Source organism: Giraffa tippelskirchi, chromosome 7 (assembly GCF_054371585.1).
Source record: "Giraffa tippelskirchi isolate mGirTip1 chromosome 7, T2T-mGirTip1v1.2.pri, whole genome shotgun sequence".
NCBI lineage: Eukaryota > Metazoa > Chordata > Mammalia > Artiodactyla > Giraffidae > Giraffa > Giraffa tippelskirchi.
Genome location: NC_137281.1, coordinates 115558181 through 115571547, shown reverse-complemented (window position 1 = coordinate 115571547; position 13367 = coordinate 115558181). Strand labels below are relative to the sequence as shown.

At 36.8% G+C, this 13367-nt stretch overlaps 1 protein-coding gene and 1 long non-coding RNA gene across 51 annotated transcripts in view; both read right to left on the bottom strand.

Annotated features, from left to right (window-relative positions):
* The window catches only part of ZNF280D (zinc finger protein 280D), a 329643-nt gene that overhangs the window by 102325 nt on the left and 213951 nt on the right, over positions 1-13367 (bottom strand). For 38 of the 50 annotated variants that reach the window (XR_014059466.1, XR_014059463.1, XR_014059465.1 and 35 more), the window contains one exon: positions 7967-8084. Coding sequence is in view for 30 of the 50 variants with exons in the window: in XM_081510163.1 (XP_081366289.1) it covers positions 7967-8084 (118 nt within the window). In the remaining 20 variants the exon portion in view is untranslated. Of the gene's footprint in view, positions 1-7962; positions 8085-13367 lie in introns of all 50 variants that reach the window. The other 12 variants (XR_014059467.1, XR_014059469.1, XR_014059468.1 and 9 more) reach the window with 1 other exon arrangement.
* LOC145513535 (uncharacterized) lies at positions 275-5149 on the bottom strand. The gene is made up of 2 exons (XR_014059480.1): positions 4879-5149; positions 275-2192 (listed from the first exon to the last, which is right to left on the bottom strand). It is a non-coding gene; the product is annotated as an uncharacterized LOC145513535 (long non-coding RNA).

Below are 13367 nucleotides of genomic sequence, written 5' to 3'. Positions count from 1 at the left end.
CCAGAGCCTACAGGGCTCTTCCTTAGGGAATATACTGGGTGGGTTTGATAGAGAAACCATGTTTTTATATGCTATTTATTAGACTTCTGAATAAAATTTTGTTTTTATAAGGATTTCATTCCTAAGTGAAGTTTTAGTTTGAAAACTATAACCTTAAAGCCTAAAGGACTGTAGCCTTAGAGGATCAGCAAGAGAAATGCAGATAGTTAGGCTGTAAGTAGGCTGAGTAAAAATTCTTTTTGAAAATAAAACACACTGTACTTGGTAACAAGGATTTTAAAACTGCACATATTATTTTAATGCTCTCACAACTGTACACTGAAAGTAGAAGCAAAAAATATTCCAGGCTTTCAAATCAGACAAGTTAAGTTCAAATCAAAGCCCTGTCACTGATAAGCTATATATTTTTGGCTAATTTAATTACCTTCTCTGAGCCTCAGTTTCTTCTTTTGTAAAGTAAGAGTTGTAACACCTTATTTTACCCAGTGCTTTTAAGATCAAGTAAGATAGTGCATTTAAAAATAAAGCATGCAACACAATATTTGGTATAACGAAGGCATTTAATAATAAATGAAAGCTATTATCATTACTAAAAAAAGCCTTTCATATCTTAACTTTTAAAAGCAACCAACACAACATCTGGCACAAAGAAAGTATTCAGTAATAAAGGATAGTATCTTGTCATTACTAACAAGTTATTTTATATCTTAACATACATCAGAGAGCAAAAATTATTCTAATAGATTCATCTGTCTACTTTTTTAATAAGGGAAAATATGCCCAGAAAATAAGGGTATTACAGTACCTAGCTCCTCTGTTTCATCCTTTGAGATAACATAAAAATGATTTTTTTTCTATCTTCAAAGCATGTGATTACTGATGGCTATTCTATAAGTACCTGGGAAAGCTTTTGTATAATCAGAGTAGCATTCTTGTGAGATGCTTAGGCTACTTGAAAGTTAATGAATAGGGATATTTTGGATTAAAATTCTGATTATATAACAGCTAGATAGTACAAACAGACTGGTTTATGATAAGAATTTTATTAACACAAGAAACAAAATTACTCTGAGAGTTTTAAATTCTGACCCTTTAACTTATCTCTATTATCTTTGGCTTCCATTATTTCCTACACTCAACAGCTCTATCTCTACCAGTAAAAAACCTATTCTCATTCAAAATCAAACTCAAACTCAGTTCTTTCCAAACATCCATGATCACTTGACCTTGATCAGTTAATCATGCTAGAGAACATATTACACCTGTTACTATTCATAACAAATATTTGTTGCAGAGCCCTTTAAAGCTTACAAAGCATTTCACATTTTATTTATCTTACTTGGTTTTCAGAAAGTCCTAAGTAAAAGAGAGCAAGAATTAAAATTGTATCTATACATAGCTGATTGCAGGTCTGGAGAATGAACGCATTAAATAAGAAAAATAACATTTCCATTTCAATAATCTGAGAAAACTGAAGTGTAAAGATGTGCTACAGACTATGAAAATCTTAATAGCAGCTCAACACTACAGCTTTAAGTCGCTCTGCAGTTTTAAAACACTAGAAGGAGAGCAGGAGTCATTGTCCTTAGTCCCAAGTAGTTTCAAGAACTCAGGTTTTTCTATAAATACAGTCCATGTGTTTCATAAAACCAGACTTAAGACAATAATTTTTCTCCTGGTTTCTTTTGGTTATTACCTATTTTAGTAACTAGATTTTTAAAAATATGTAGGTGAAACACCCAAAGAAATGAGCATCAACTAAATATTATATAAATGGAAAAACATTTTAGGTACTGATACTACTATAAAAATGAGGAAACATTTGCTAAATTTTCCACACTTATTTATTAGTGAATAAACCAAAAATTCCCCCAGATCTGTATTCAAATCACTATTTTAAATGTTTGAAATATATCAAAATACTAGTACACAAAGCATAATTCCCTGTACAAAGAATTTTCAATTAGATAAAATTGTTTCATAACACATTAAATTATTTTAAGATAATGAAAAACTTTGCTGTTTATAGTCACTAAATCGTGTCTGACTCTTTGCAACCCCAAGGACTATAGCATGCCAGACTCCTCTGTTCTCCACTATCTCCCACAGTTTCCTCAAATTTATGTCCACTTAGTCAGTGATGCTATCTCACCATCACATTCTCTGTCAAGCCATTCTCTTTTGCTTTCAATCTTTCCCAGCATCAAGGTTTTTTCCAATGACTCACTCTTCGCACCAGGTGGCCAAAATATTAGACCTTCAGCTTCAGCATCAGTCCTTCCAATAACATTCAGGGCTGATATCCTTAGGATTGACTGGTTTGCTTTCCTTACAGTCCAAGAGACTCTTAAGAGGTTTCTCCAACACCACAATTCAGAAGCATCCATTCTTCAGCGCTCAACTTTCTATATGGTTCAACTCGCACGTTCATACATGACTACAGGAAAAACCATGGCGTGCTGCAGTCCATGGGGTCACAAAGAGTCGGACACGACTGAGTGACTGAACTGAACAGGAAAAACCATAGCTTTGACTATATAAACCTTTGGTGGCAAAGTGATGTCTCTGCTTTTTAATACACTGTCTAGGTTTGTCATAGCTTTCAAAGAGCAAGCGTTTCTTAACTTCACGGCTGCAGTCACTGTCCACAGTGATTTTAGAGCCCAAGAAAATAAAATCTGTCTTTGCATCCACTTTTACCCCTTCTATTTGCCACGAAGCGATGCAATTGGATGCCATGATCTTAGTTTCTTTGAACGTTGAGTTTCAAGCCGGCTTTTTCACTCTCCTGTTTCACCCTTAGCAAGAGGCTCTTTAGTTCCTCTTCACTTTCTGTCACTAGAGGGCACAGATCTGCATATCTGACGTAGCTGATATTTCTCCTTGCAATCTTGATTCCAGCTTGTGCTTCATCCAGCCAGGCATTTTGCATGATGTACTCTGCATTTAAGTAAATAAACATGGTGACAATACTCAGCCTTGTCATACTCCTTTCCCAATTTTGAACCAGTCAGCTGTTCCATGTCCAGTTCTGTTACTTCTTGACCCACATACAGATTTCTCAGAAGGCAGGTAAGGTGGTCTCGCATTCCCATCTCTTTAAAAATTCTCCATAGTTTGTTGTAATCCACACAGTCAAAGGCTTTTGTGTAGTCAATGGAACAGAAGTAGCTGTTTTTCTGTAACTCCCTTGCTTTCTCCATGATCCAAAGAATGTTGGCAATTTGATCTCTGGTTCTTCTGCCTCTTCAAAACCTAGGCGTGTACATCTGGAAGTTCTCAGTTCATGTACTATTGAAACCTAGCTGGAAGGATTGTTGACTATATCCTTGTTAGCATGTGAAATGAGCACAATTGTACAGTAGTTTGAAAATTCTTTGTCACTGCCCGTCTTTGGGATTGGAATGAAAACTGAACTTTTCCAGTCCTGTGGCCTCTGCTGAGTTTTCAAATTTGCTGGCATATTGAGTGCAGCACTTTTAATAGGATCATCTTTTAGGATTTGAAATATTTCAGCTGAAATTCCATCACCTCCACTAGCTTTGTTTGTAGTAATGCTTCCGAAGGCCCACTTGACTTCACAGTCCAGGATGTCCAGCTCTAGGTGAGTGATCACACCACCGTGGTTAACCAGGTAATTAAGACTTTTTTGGAATACTTCTTCTGTTAGTATTTCTGCCACCTCTTCTTAATCGCTTCTCTTTCTGTTAGGTCCTTACCGTTTCTGTCCTTTATCATGCCCATCCTTACATGAAATGTTCCCTTGTAATCTCCAATTTTCTTGAAGAGATCTCTGGTCTTTCCCTATGCTGCTGCTGCTGCTGCTGCTGCTGCTGCTAAGTTGCTTCAGTCGCGTCCGACTCTGTGCGACCCCATAGACGGCAGCCCACCAGGCTCCGCCATCCCTGGGATTCTCCAGGCAAGAATACTGGAGTGGATTGCCATTTCCTTCTCCAGTGCATGAAAGGGAAAAGTGAAAGTGAAGTCGCTCAGTCGTGTCCGACTCTCAGCGACCCCATGGACTGTAGCCTACCAGGCTCCTCCGTCCATGGGATTTTCCAGGCAAGAGTACTGGAGTGGGGTGCCATTGCCTTCTCCGGGTCTTTCCCTATAGTTTTCCTCTATTTCTTTGCATTGTTCATTTAAGAAGGTCTTCTTGTCTCTCCTTGCTATTTTCTGGAACTCTGCATTCAATGCAGTATATCTTTAACTTGCGCTTCTCTTCTTTCCTCAGATATCTGTTAAGCCTCCTCAGACAACCACTTTGCCTTCTTCCACTTCTTTTTCTTTGCAACAGTTTTGGTAAACTGCCACCTGTACAATGCTATGAACCTTCATCCATAGTTCTTCAGGCACTGTCTACCAGATCTAATCCCTTGAATCCATTCATCACCTCTGCTGTATAATCATAAGGGAGTTGATCCAGGCAAGAATACTGGAGTAGGTTGCCATTTCCTCCTCCAGAGGTCTTCCCAGGGATCAAATCTGTGCCTCTTATGTCTCCTTCATTGACAGGCAGGTTCTTTACCGCTAGTGATACTTGGGAATTCCCAAAACCTGAGTGGCCTAGTTGTTTTCCTTACTTTCTTCAATTTAAGCCTGAATTTTGCAATAAGAAGCTCACCTAAATCACAGTCAGCTCCAAGTCTTGTTTTTGCTGACTGTATACAGCTTCTCTATCTTTGGCTGCAAAGAACATAATCAATCTGATTTCAGTACTGACTATCTGGTGATGTCCACATGTAGAGTCATCTCTTGGGTTGCTGGAAAAGATGTTTGCTATGACCAGTATGTTCTCTTGACACTCTGTTAGCCCTCACCCTGCTTCATTTTGTACTCCAAGGCCAAACTTGCCTGTTACTCCAGGTATCTCTTGACTTTCTGTTTCTGCATTCCAATTCTCTATGATGAAAAGGACATCTTTTTTTAGTGTTAGTTCTAGAAGAAGGTCTTCACAGAACTGGTCAACTTCAGCTTCGCTGGCATCAGTGGCTGGGGCACAGATTTGGATTACTATGATGGTGAATGGCTTGCCTTGGAAACAAACGGAGATCATTCTGCTGTCTTGAAGACTGCACCCACATGCTACATTTCAGACTCTTTTGTTGACTATGAGGGCTACTCCATTTCTTCTAAGGGATTCTTGCCCGCAGAAGTAGTTATAATGGTCATCTGAATTAAATTTGCCCGTTCCTGTCCATTTTAGTTCACTGATTCCTAATATGTCAACGTTCACTCTTGTCATGTCCTGCTTGGCCATGTTTAATTTACCTTGAAACAATGGAGACAGTGACAGACTTTATTTTCTTGGGCTCCAAAATCATTGCAGATGGTGACTGCAGCCATGAAATTAAAAGACACTTGCTCCTTGGAAGAAAAGCTATGACAAACCTGGACAGCATATTAAAAAGCAGAGACATTACTCTGCCAACAAAGGTCTGTCTAGTCAAAGCTATGGTTTTTCCAGTAGTCATATGTGGATGGGAGAATTGGAGCATAAAGAAAGCTAAGTGCCGAAGAACTGAAGCTTTTGAACTGTGATGTTGGAGAAGACTCTTGAGAGTCCCTTGGACTGCAAGGAGATCCAACCAGTCAATCCTAAAGGAAATCAGTCCTGAATATTCATTGGAAGGGCTGATGTTGAAGCTGAATCTTCAATATTTTGGCCACCTGATGGGAAGAACTGATTCAGTGGAAAAGATCCTGATGCTGAGAAAGAGTGAAGGCAGGAAGAGAAGGGGGACGACAGAGGATGAGATGGTTGGATGGCATCACCAACTCAATGGACATGAGTTTGAGCAAGCTCTAGGAAATACTGCAGTCCATACAGTCACAAAGAATCAGATACAACTGAGTGAACTGAACTGACTGAATTTACCTTGATTCACAGACCTCACATTTCAGGTTCCTATGCAACACTGTTCTTTACAGCATCAGACTTTACTGTCACCACCAGATTTAACCACAACTGAACCTCGTTTCTGCTTTGGCTGGCCACTTCATTCTTTCTGGAGTTGTAAGTAATTGCCCTCTGCTTTTACCCAGTAGCATACTGGACACTTTTATCATAGTATATAATAAAAGTAACTCTTCTTCAACAGGGAAACTTCATTACTCCTTTAATGGGCATTTACTGAGTACTGACTGTAGAAGAATTTAGTGCAGCCACTTTATAACAGCCCTCTAAAATCGTATTTTATATCTAAATCATTTATTGAATATAAACATACTAACCTAATTGAGAAATTACTAACTATAATCATACACTCTTCCATACTAGTGGCTACAGAACCTAATAAATATTTCTTTTTACTGAGTATTTAGAGTATCAGGAACTTCCTTAACTTAAAGAAATTAAGATTTTTCACAAAAACAGAAATATAGATCAATGAAACAGGATAGAAAGTCCAGAAATAAATCCACACACCTATTGTTAATTAATATACAACAAAGGAAGCAAGAATAGACAATGGAGAAAAGACAGTTTCCTTAGTAAGTAATGCTGGGAAAACTGGACAGCTATATGTTAAAACAATGAAATTACAACATTCTCTAACACCACATGCAAAAATAAACTCAAAATGGATCAAAGACCTAAATGAAAGGCTGGACACTATAAAACTGAGAGGAAAACATAAGCAGAACACTCTTTGACGTAATTCACAGCAATGCCTTTTTTGATCCACCTCCTTTAGTAATGAAAACAAACAAACAAAACCCAAGTGGGACCTTATTAAACTTAAAAGCTTCTATCCAGCAAAGGAAAACATAAACAACATGAAAAGGTAACCAATAGAATGGGAGAAAACATTTGTAAACAAAGCAACAAGGGATTTATCAACATCACAAATTATCAGAGACATGCAAATCAAAACTACAAAGAGGTATCACCTCACACCAGTCAGAAAGGCCATCATCAAAAAGTCTACAAACAATAATTGCTAGAGAAAGTGTGACGGGAATCCTCCTGCACTGTTGGTGGGAATGTAAATTGGTACAACCATTATGGAGAACAGTATGGAGGTTCCTTAAAAAACTAAAAACGGAGCTACCATATGATCCAGTAACCCCAATCCTTTGCATATTACTGGAGAAAACCATACTTCAAAGAGATATATGCACCCGAATGTTCACTGCAGCACTATTTACTATAATCAAGACACTGAAGCAACCTAAATGCCCATCTACAGAGGAATAGATAAAGATGTGGTACATATATGCAACTGAATAGTAGCCATAACAAGAACAAAAAATGCCATTTACAGCAACATGAATGGACCTAGGGATTATCATGTTAAGTGAAGTAAGTCAGACAAAGACAAATATAAAATATCACTCATATGTGGAATATAATTTTTAAAAGATACAAATAAATTTATTCACAAAACAGAAACAGACTTACAGATACTGAAAACAAACTAATGGCTACCAAAAGGGAATGTGGGGACAGAGAAATATATCAGGAGCTTGGGATGAACACATATACACTATTACATACACAACAGATAACCAACAAGGACCTACTGTACAGCACAGAGAATTTTACTCAATATTGTGTGATAACCTATTTGAGAAATGAATCTAAAAAAGAATGAATATATATAATGTATAACTGTTATACATCTGAAACTAACATAACATTGTAAATCAACTATACTCCAATAAAACAAAGCAAAAATAAAATAAAATAAAAATTTTTTTCAGCCAATGTTTAATGTCAAGTGAGAACAAGGTCAAAGTTGGTTAGCATCCTTAATTAACAGGAAGAAATATAACATTCTATTGCTAAATAAGGTTTCATTGAAAACCACCAAAGTGGCATTCAAGAACTATTAGTGCCATTACACCTTACAGTATGTGAAAAACCTAACATGAAGGCATGGACCTCAAAACAGAAAGTCAATTTCATATGCATATTCACCAAGTTTTCTTTTTCTAATTTTTTTGAAAAAGTGCTAACACCAACCTGTTATAGAAAGTGTTGGTCCTCCTTGGTAATGTGGTAATCCTGAATCTTGGGTCAAGTCAAACAATAACTCTGAAGAATTATTAGAAACAACTCGTGATGAGTTCGTTACATAACCCTGTTAAAATATTTCAAAGGAAGAACATTACATGTAGTCAAACAAAGTTACAATTATTTTGCTTCACAAACTTTTATAAAGAGAAATATAGCTGTATGCCAATATTATAAGGATAACCTTTAATGACTCCATTACTAATGAGTTAAAAAACACAAAGGCAATTATTACTGTTATGCCAAAATTAATATCTACTAAAACTGAAAGCAAGTTATTAATGAGAGCTGGCTTATCCCTGACTAGCCAGTTAAAATTAGGGAAAAATTCCAGCCTGATTTTTTTCAAGGTCAAACCCATTTTAAATTAGTAAGACTGATACTAAAAATGCAGGATTCCTATCAAAGAGCAAATAACAGAAGTTATCAAAATCTTTGGGTAAAAGCAAGGAAAAAATAAGTAAACATACTGACATAAGTACAATTTTAAAAGCTTCTATTCCTCTATAAACCCCACAGATAAAATATCAGGGCAAACAAACTGGGAACTACTCTGCAGTATGGTGCATCAAGGTTAGGAATGAACATATCACATGGTACGAGTTTTGGAATCACTTTTATAGGCAAAATTTATAAGCCAAGTCTCAGGAAGAGAAAGAATGAATCCCCCACTCTTCCCACCATCCTATGCAAAGTCATGCTGGGCCAGGCAATCTCCCATCTCATAGGGCAAATATACAAACTGTCAGCAGGATGAACAAATAAGAAAGCAAGGCACACAGGGTTTAGAATGGAAGCTGTTTATAGGAATGATCTGGGACATCTGCTCCATTTCTTGAGGCCTTAGGGCTCAAGGAAAGCTTCAGCCCTTCATCAGGGCAAAGAGTGGTCTCAGCAGGAAGATATCAAGAAAAGAAGAGTGAAAAGTATGAAAAGAATCATAACATAGTCAAACATAAGGTACTATAAATTTATACGTTAGCATAAACATATAAGGTATGTAATAGTATATAATACTAAATAGATTATTTAGTATAAATAATCATGAAAAATATGGTCAATATAATTTAGGTGTATATATGTACTCCAAAATTATTATATATTAAATACACTGAAACACACACACACAAAATAGATCCCAATGCTATATACATAAGATCATCATTGACGAGTGAGCTCTCATTAGAGTGATTATCGCACCATTCTATGGGTCATAATATACAGCAAGTAAAAGCTCTAAGATTAACAAGACTTAAAGGTTAAAGTAGAAAAAATCACTTTAAGAGAAAAATGGGCAAAGGACATAAACTGAGGCACTTCAAAAAGCAATGACCAATACATACAAAAACTATTTTTTTCAACTTAGTCAAAGAAATGCAAATAAAGACAACGGCAGTTAAACAATACAAAATAACTGCCACTTCTCTTAAAAGTATCAAGCTCATAATAAACAAAGAACAAGTAATTGTAGAAAAATATGAGGAGACTAAGAAGAAATAACAAACTGTAAGGTGTGATCCTAAGTAGAATCCTGGGAATTAAAGAGAGACATTAATGAAAAAAGTGGTAAAATTGAATAAGATCTGCAATTTAGTTATGTTAAGTAAGATGACATCAGTACGGGAAACTAGGTTGGGGTATACTGTATTATTTTCCCTGTTAAGTCTAAAATTAGTTTGAATTAAAATTTATGAATTAAAAAATAATGAAAACACATACTACTGGCAAAATAGAGGCTGTATTTAGGTATAACTTTTCTGCATGAAAATTTTGGCAGTAGCTATCAAAGGCTTTATATAAGTTCACATCCTTTTGTTCAACTATTCTACTTTAAAAATTTATGGTACGGAAATGAAAATGTTTATTGGATAATTAGAGCATTTTTAACAGTAAAAATTAAAAATCTTTATGTCCAACAATGAAAGAATGGCTAAATAAATTAAATGACAGACTATCATACAACCACTAATATCATGTTTTTGAAAATAGCTAATGACACATTCTTAGTAGAATGTTCAGGGATAAAAGAGAAATATGTATCTGGGTATACAGTATGGTTCTGATTGATATAACCTATACTGTTTGCAGGTGAGAAAAAAATCAACGTATAGTATGCACTCATCTCTCTCTCTAAATTTTCCCACCAATATACATAGATTTCAAAACAGAAACAGAAAGGTTTTGTTTGTTCTGTGCTTATAAATTAAGGTATAAATAAGTTTTAAGAATTTTGGTTTACTATTAACTTTTCTAGTGAAACGGGTTTGCCCATAAAAAGTTACAGAAACAAAAATATGGGTGAAAAGAGTGAAAACATACAAGCTTCCAGTTATAAAATAAATATATCATGAAAACGTGACATTCAGCATGGTGACTGTGTTAATAACACTGTACCACATATGTGAAAGTTACTAAGAGAGATCTTAGAATTTATCATCACAAGAAAAAAATTCCGTAATGACATATGGTGACGGAGTAGAACTAGACTTACTCTGGTGGTCATTTCACAATATATACAAATTTTAAACCACTGTGCTGTACACTTGAAACTAATAGCATGTTGTACATCTGAAACTAACACAATGTTGTACATCAACTACACCTCAATAAAAATTTTTCTTAGTTTTGAAAAGAAGACATAAACCTTCCTCACCACACCCTTCACAAATGGCCAATCTATCACTAAATAAATCACTGCTGTTTAAAAAAAAAAAATTGTTATGGAAACAAGTATTGAAGTAACCCAAACCACTCCTAGAATTTAAGGCCTAAGAGGGCAGATACCTGCATTTGAACCTTAATGTGTAATACAAAAAAAAAAAAAAAAATCAGTGATGCCACATTACTTAATTGCAACCAAGCATGATCTTGCTTCAAGATAAATATTCTTCAAATATTTACACTTAAAAAGTGTAAAACATTCACTTACATTTTCTAAAACAGTTAATACTGTTAAATGCTTTCTTAGGAAACAACTCACAATTTCAAAAAGCAGGTACATATTATTCAACAATAACAGATTAAAATAATTATCTAACATAGAACTTGTAATGTCTTCTAAATAGTTCAGAAAGATCAACACAACTGGGCTCCAGAAGATCCACACATTTATTTAGTTACAAAACCTTGGGCAAGTCATTTCTGAACTTGAGTTATTCACCTTTCACACTTAAAAACAGCCACAAGTGTGCAACGCTAGGTCACTTCAGTGGTGCCTGACTCTCTGCAACCCTATGGACTGTAGCCTGCCAGGATCCTCCATCCAAGGCATCCTCTAGGCAAGGATACTGGAGTGGGTTGTCATGCCCTCCTCCAGGGGATCCTTCCATCCCAGGGATCGAACCCTCCTCCCAAGTCTTCTTCATTGACAGGTGGGTTCTTTACCAATAGCACCGCCTGGAAGTCACAGTCATATTTTAAATAAATCTGCACTTCAAGGCACATTATATTATTAAAACAACTAGCTGTCACACAATACTAATAAAGACCTAATATTATATCCCATTTTATAAATATGTAAACTAATGTTTACCTAATAAGTAAACTAACAAAAGGAGCAGTGACCCCACAAGAGACTGATCCAGACTTGCCCATGAGGGTCCAGGAAGCTCCAGCAGAGGCATGGGTTGGTGGTGGCCTGATGCAAGGTTGGGGACAGAGTGTAGCAGTGCATGTATGGGACCATTAGAAGGAGGTCGCCATTATCTTCCTTACCTCCACTGTAGTCTGGCCTCAGTTCAACTAACAGGGACGGAACACAGCCCTGTCCTTCAACAGAAAATTGGATTAAAGATTTACTGACCATGGCCCCGCCCATAAGAACAAAACCCAGTTTTCCCCTCAGTCAGTCTCTCCCATCAGAAAGCTTCAATAAGCCTTTTATTCTTCTCCATCAGGGGAAAAACAGACTGAAAACCACAATCACCGAAATCTAAACAATCTGACCACATGGACCACAGCCTTGTCTAACTCAGTGAAACTATGAGCCATGCCCTGTAGCACATTCCAAGATGGATAGGTCATGGTGGAGTGTTCTGATAAAACGTGACCCACGGAGAAGGCAATGGCAAACCACTTCAGTATTCTTGCCTTGAGAACCCCATGAACAGTATGAAAAGGCAAAAAGATAGGACACTGAAAGATGAACTCCAGTTGGTAGGTGCCCAATATGCTACCGGAGATCAGTGGAGAAATAACACCAGAAAGAATGAAGAGACGGAGCCAGAGCAAAAACAACACCTAGCTGTGGATATGACTGGTGATGGAAGTAAAGTTCCATGCTGTAAAGAGCAATATTGCACAGGAACCTGGAATGTTAGGTCCATGAATCAAGGCAAATTGGAAGTGGTCAAACAGGAGATGGCAAGAGTGAACATAGACATTTTAGCAATCAGGAACTAAAATGGACTGGAATGGGTGAATTTAACTCAGATGACCATTATATCTACTACTGTGGGCATGAATCCCTTAGAAGAAATGGAGTAGCCATCATCATCAATAAAAGAGTCCAAAATGCAGTATTTGGATGCAATCTCAAAAACGACAGAATGATCTCTCTGTTTCCAAGGCAAACTATTCAATGTCACCGTAATCCAAGTCTCCGACCTGACCACTAATGCTGAAGAAGCTGAAGTTGAATGGTTCTATGAAGACCTATAAGACGTCCTAGAACTAACACCCAAAAAAGATGTCCTGTTCATAACAGAGGACTGGAATGCAAAAGTAGGAAGTCAAGAAATACCTGGAGTAACAGGCAAATTTGGCCCTGGAGTTCAGAATGTACTGCAAGACAGTAGCAGGGCAAAGGCTTACAAGAGTTTTGCCAGGAGAACGCACTGGTCATAGCAAACACCTTCTTCCAACACCACAAGAGAATACTATACCCATGGACATCACCAGATAGTCAATACTGAAATCAGATTGATTATGTTCTTTACAGCCAAAGATGGAGAAGCTCTATAGTCAGTAAAAACAAGATCAGGAGCTGACTGTGGCTCAGATCATGAATTACTTATTGCCAAATTCAGGCTTAAATTGAAGAAAGTAGGGAAAACCACTAGACCATTCAGGGATGACCTAAATGAAATTCCTTACGATTATACAGTGGAAGTGACAAATAGATTCAAGGTATTAGATCTGATAGACAGAGTGCCTAAAGAACTATGGATGGAAGTTCATGACATTATACAGGAGACAGGGATCAAGACCATCCCCAAGAGAAAGAAATGCAAAAATGCAAAATGGTTGCCTGAGGAGGCCTTACAAGTAGCTATGAGAAGAAGAGAAGCAAAAGGCAAAAGACAAAAGGAAAGATTATACCCATTTGAATACAGTTCCAAAGAATAGCAAG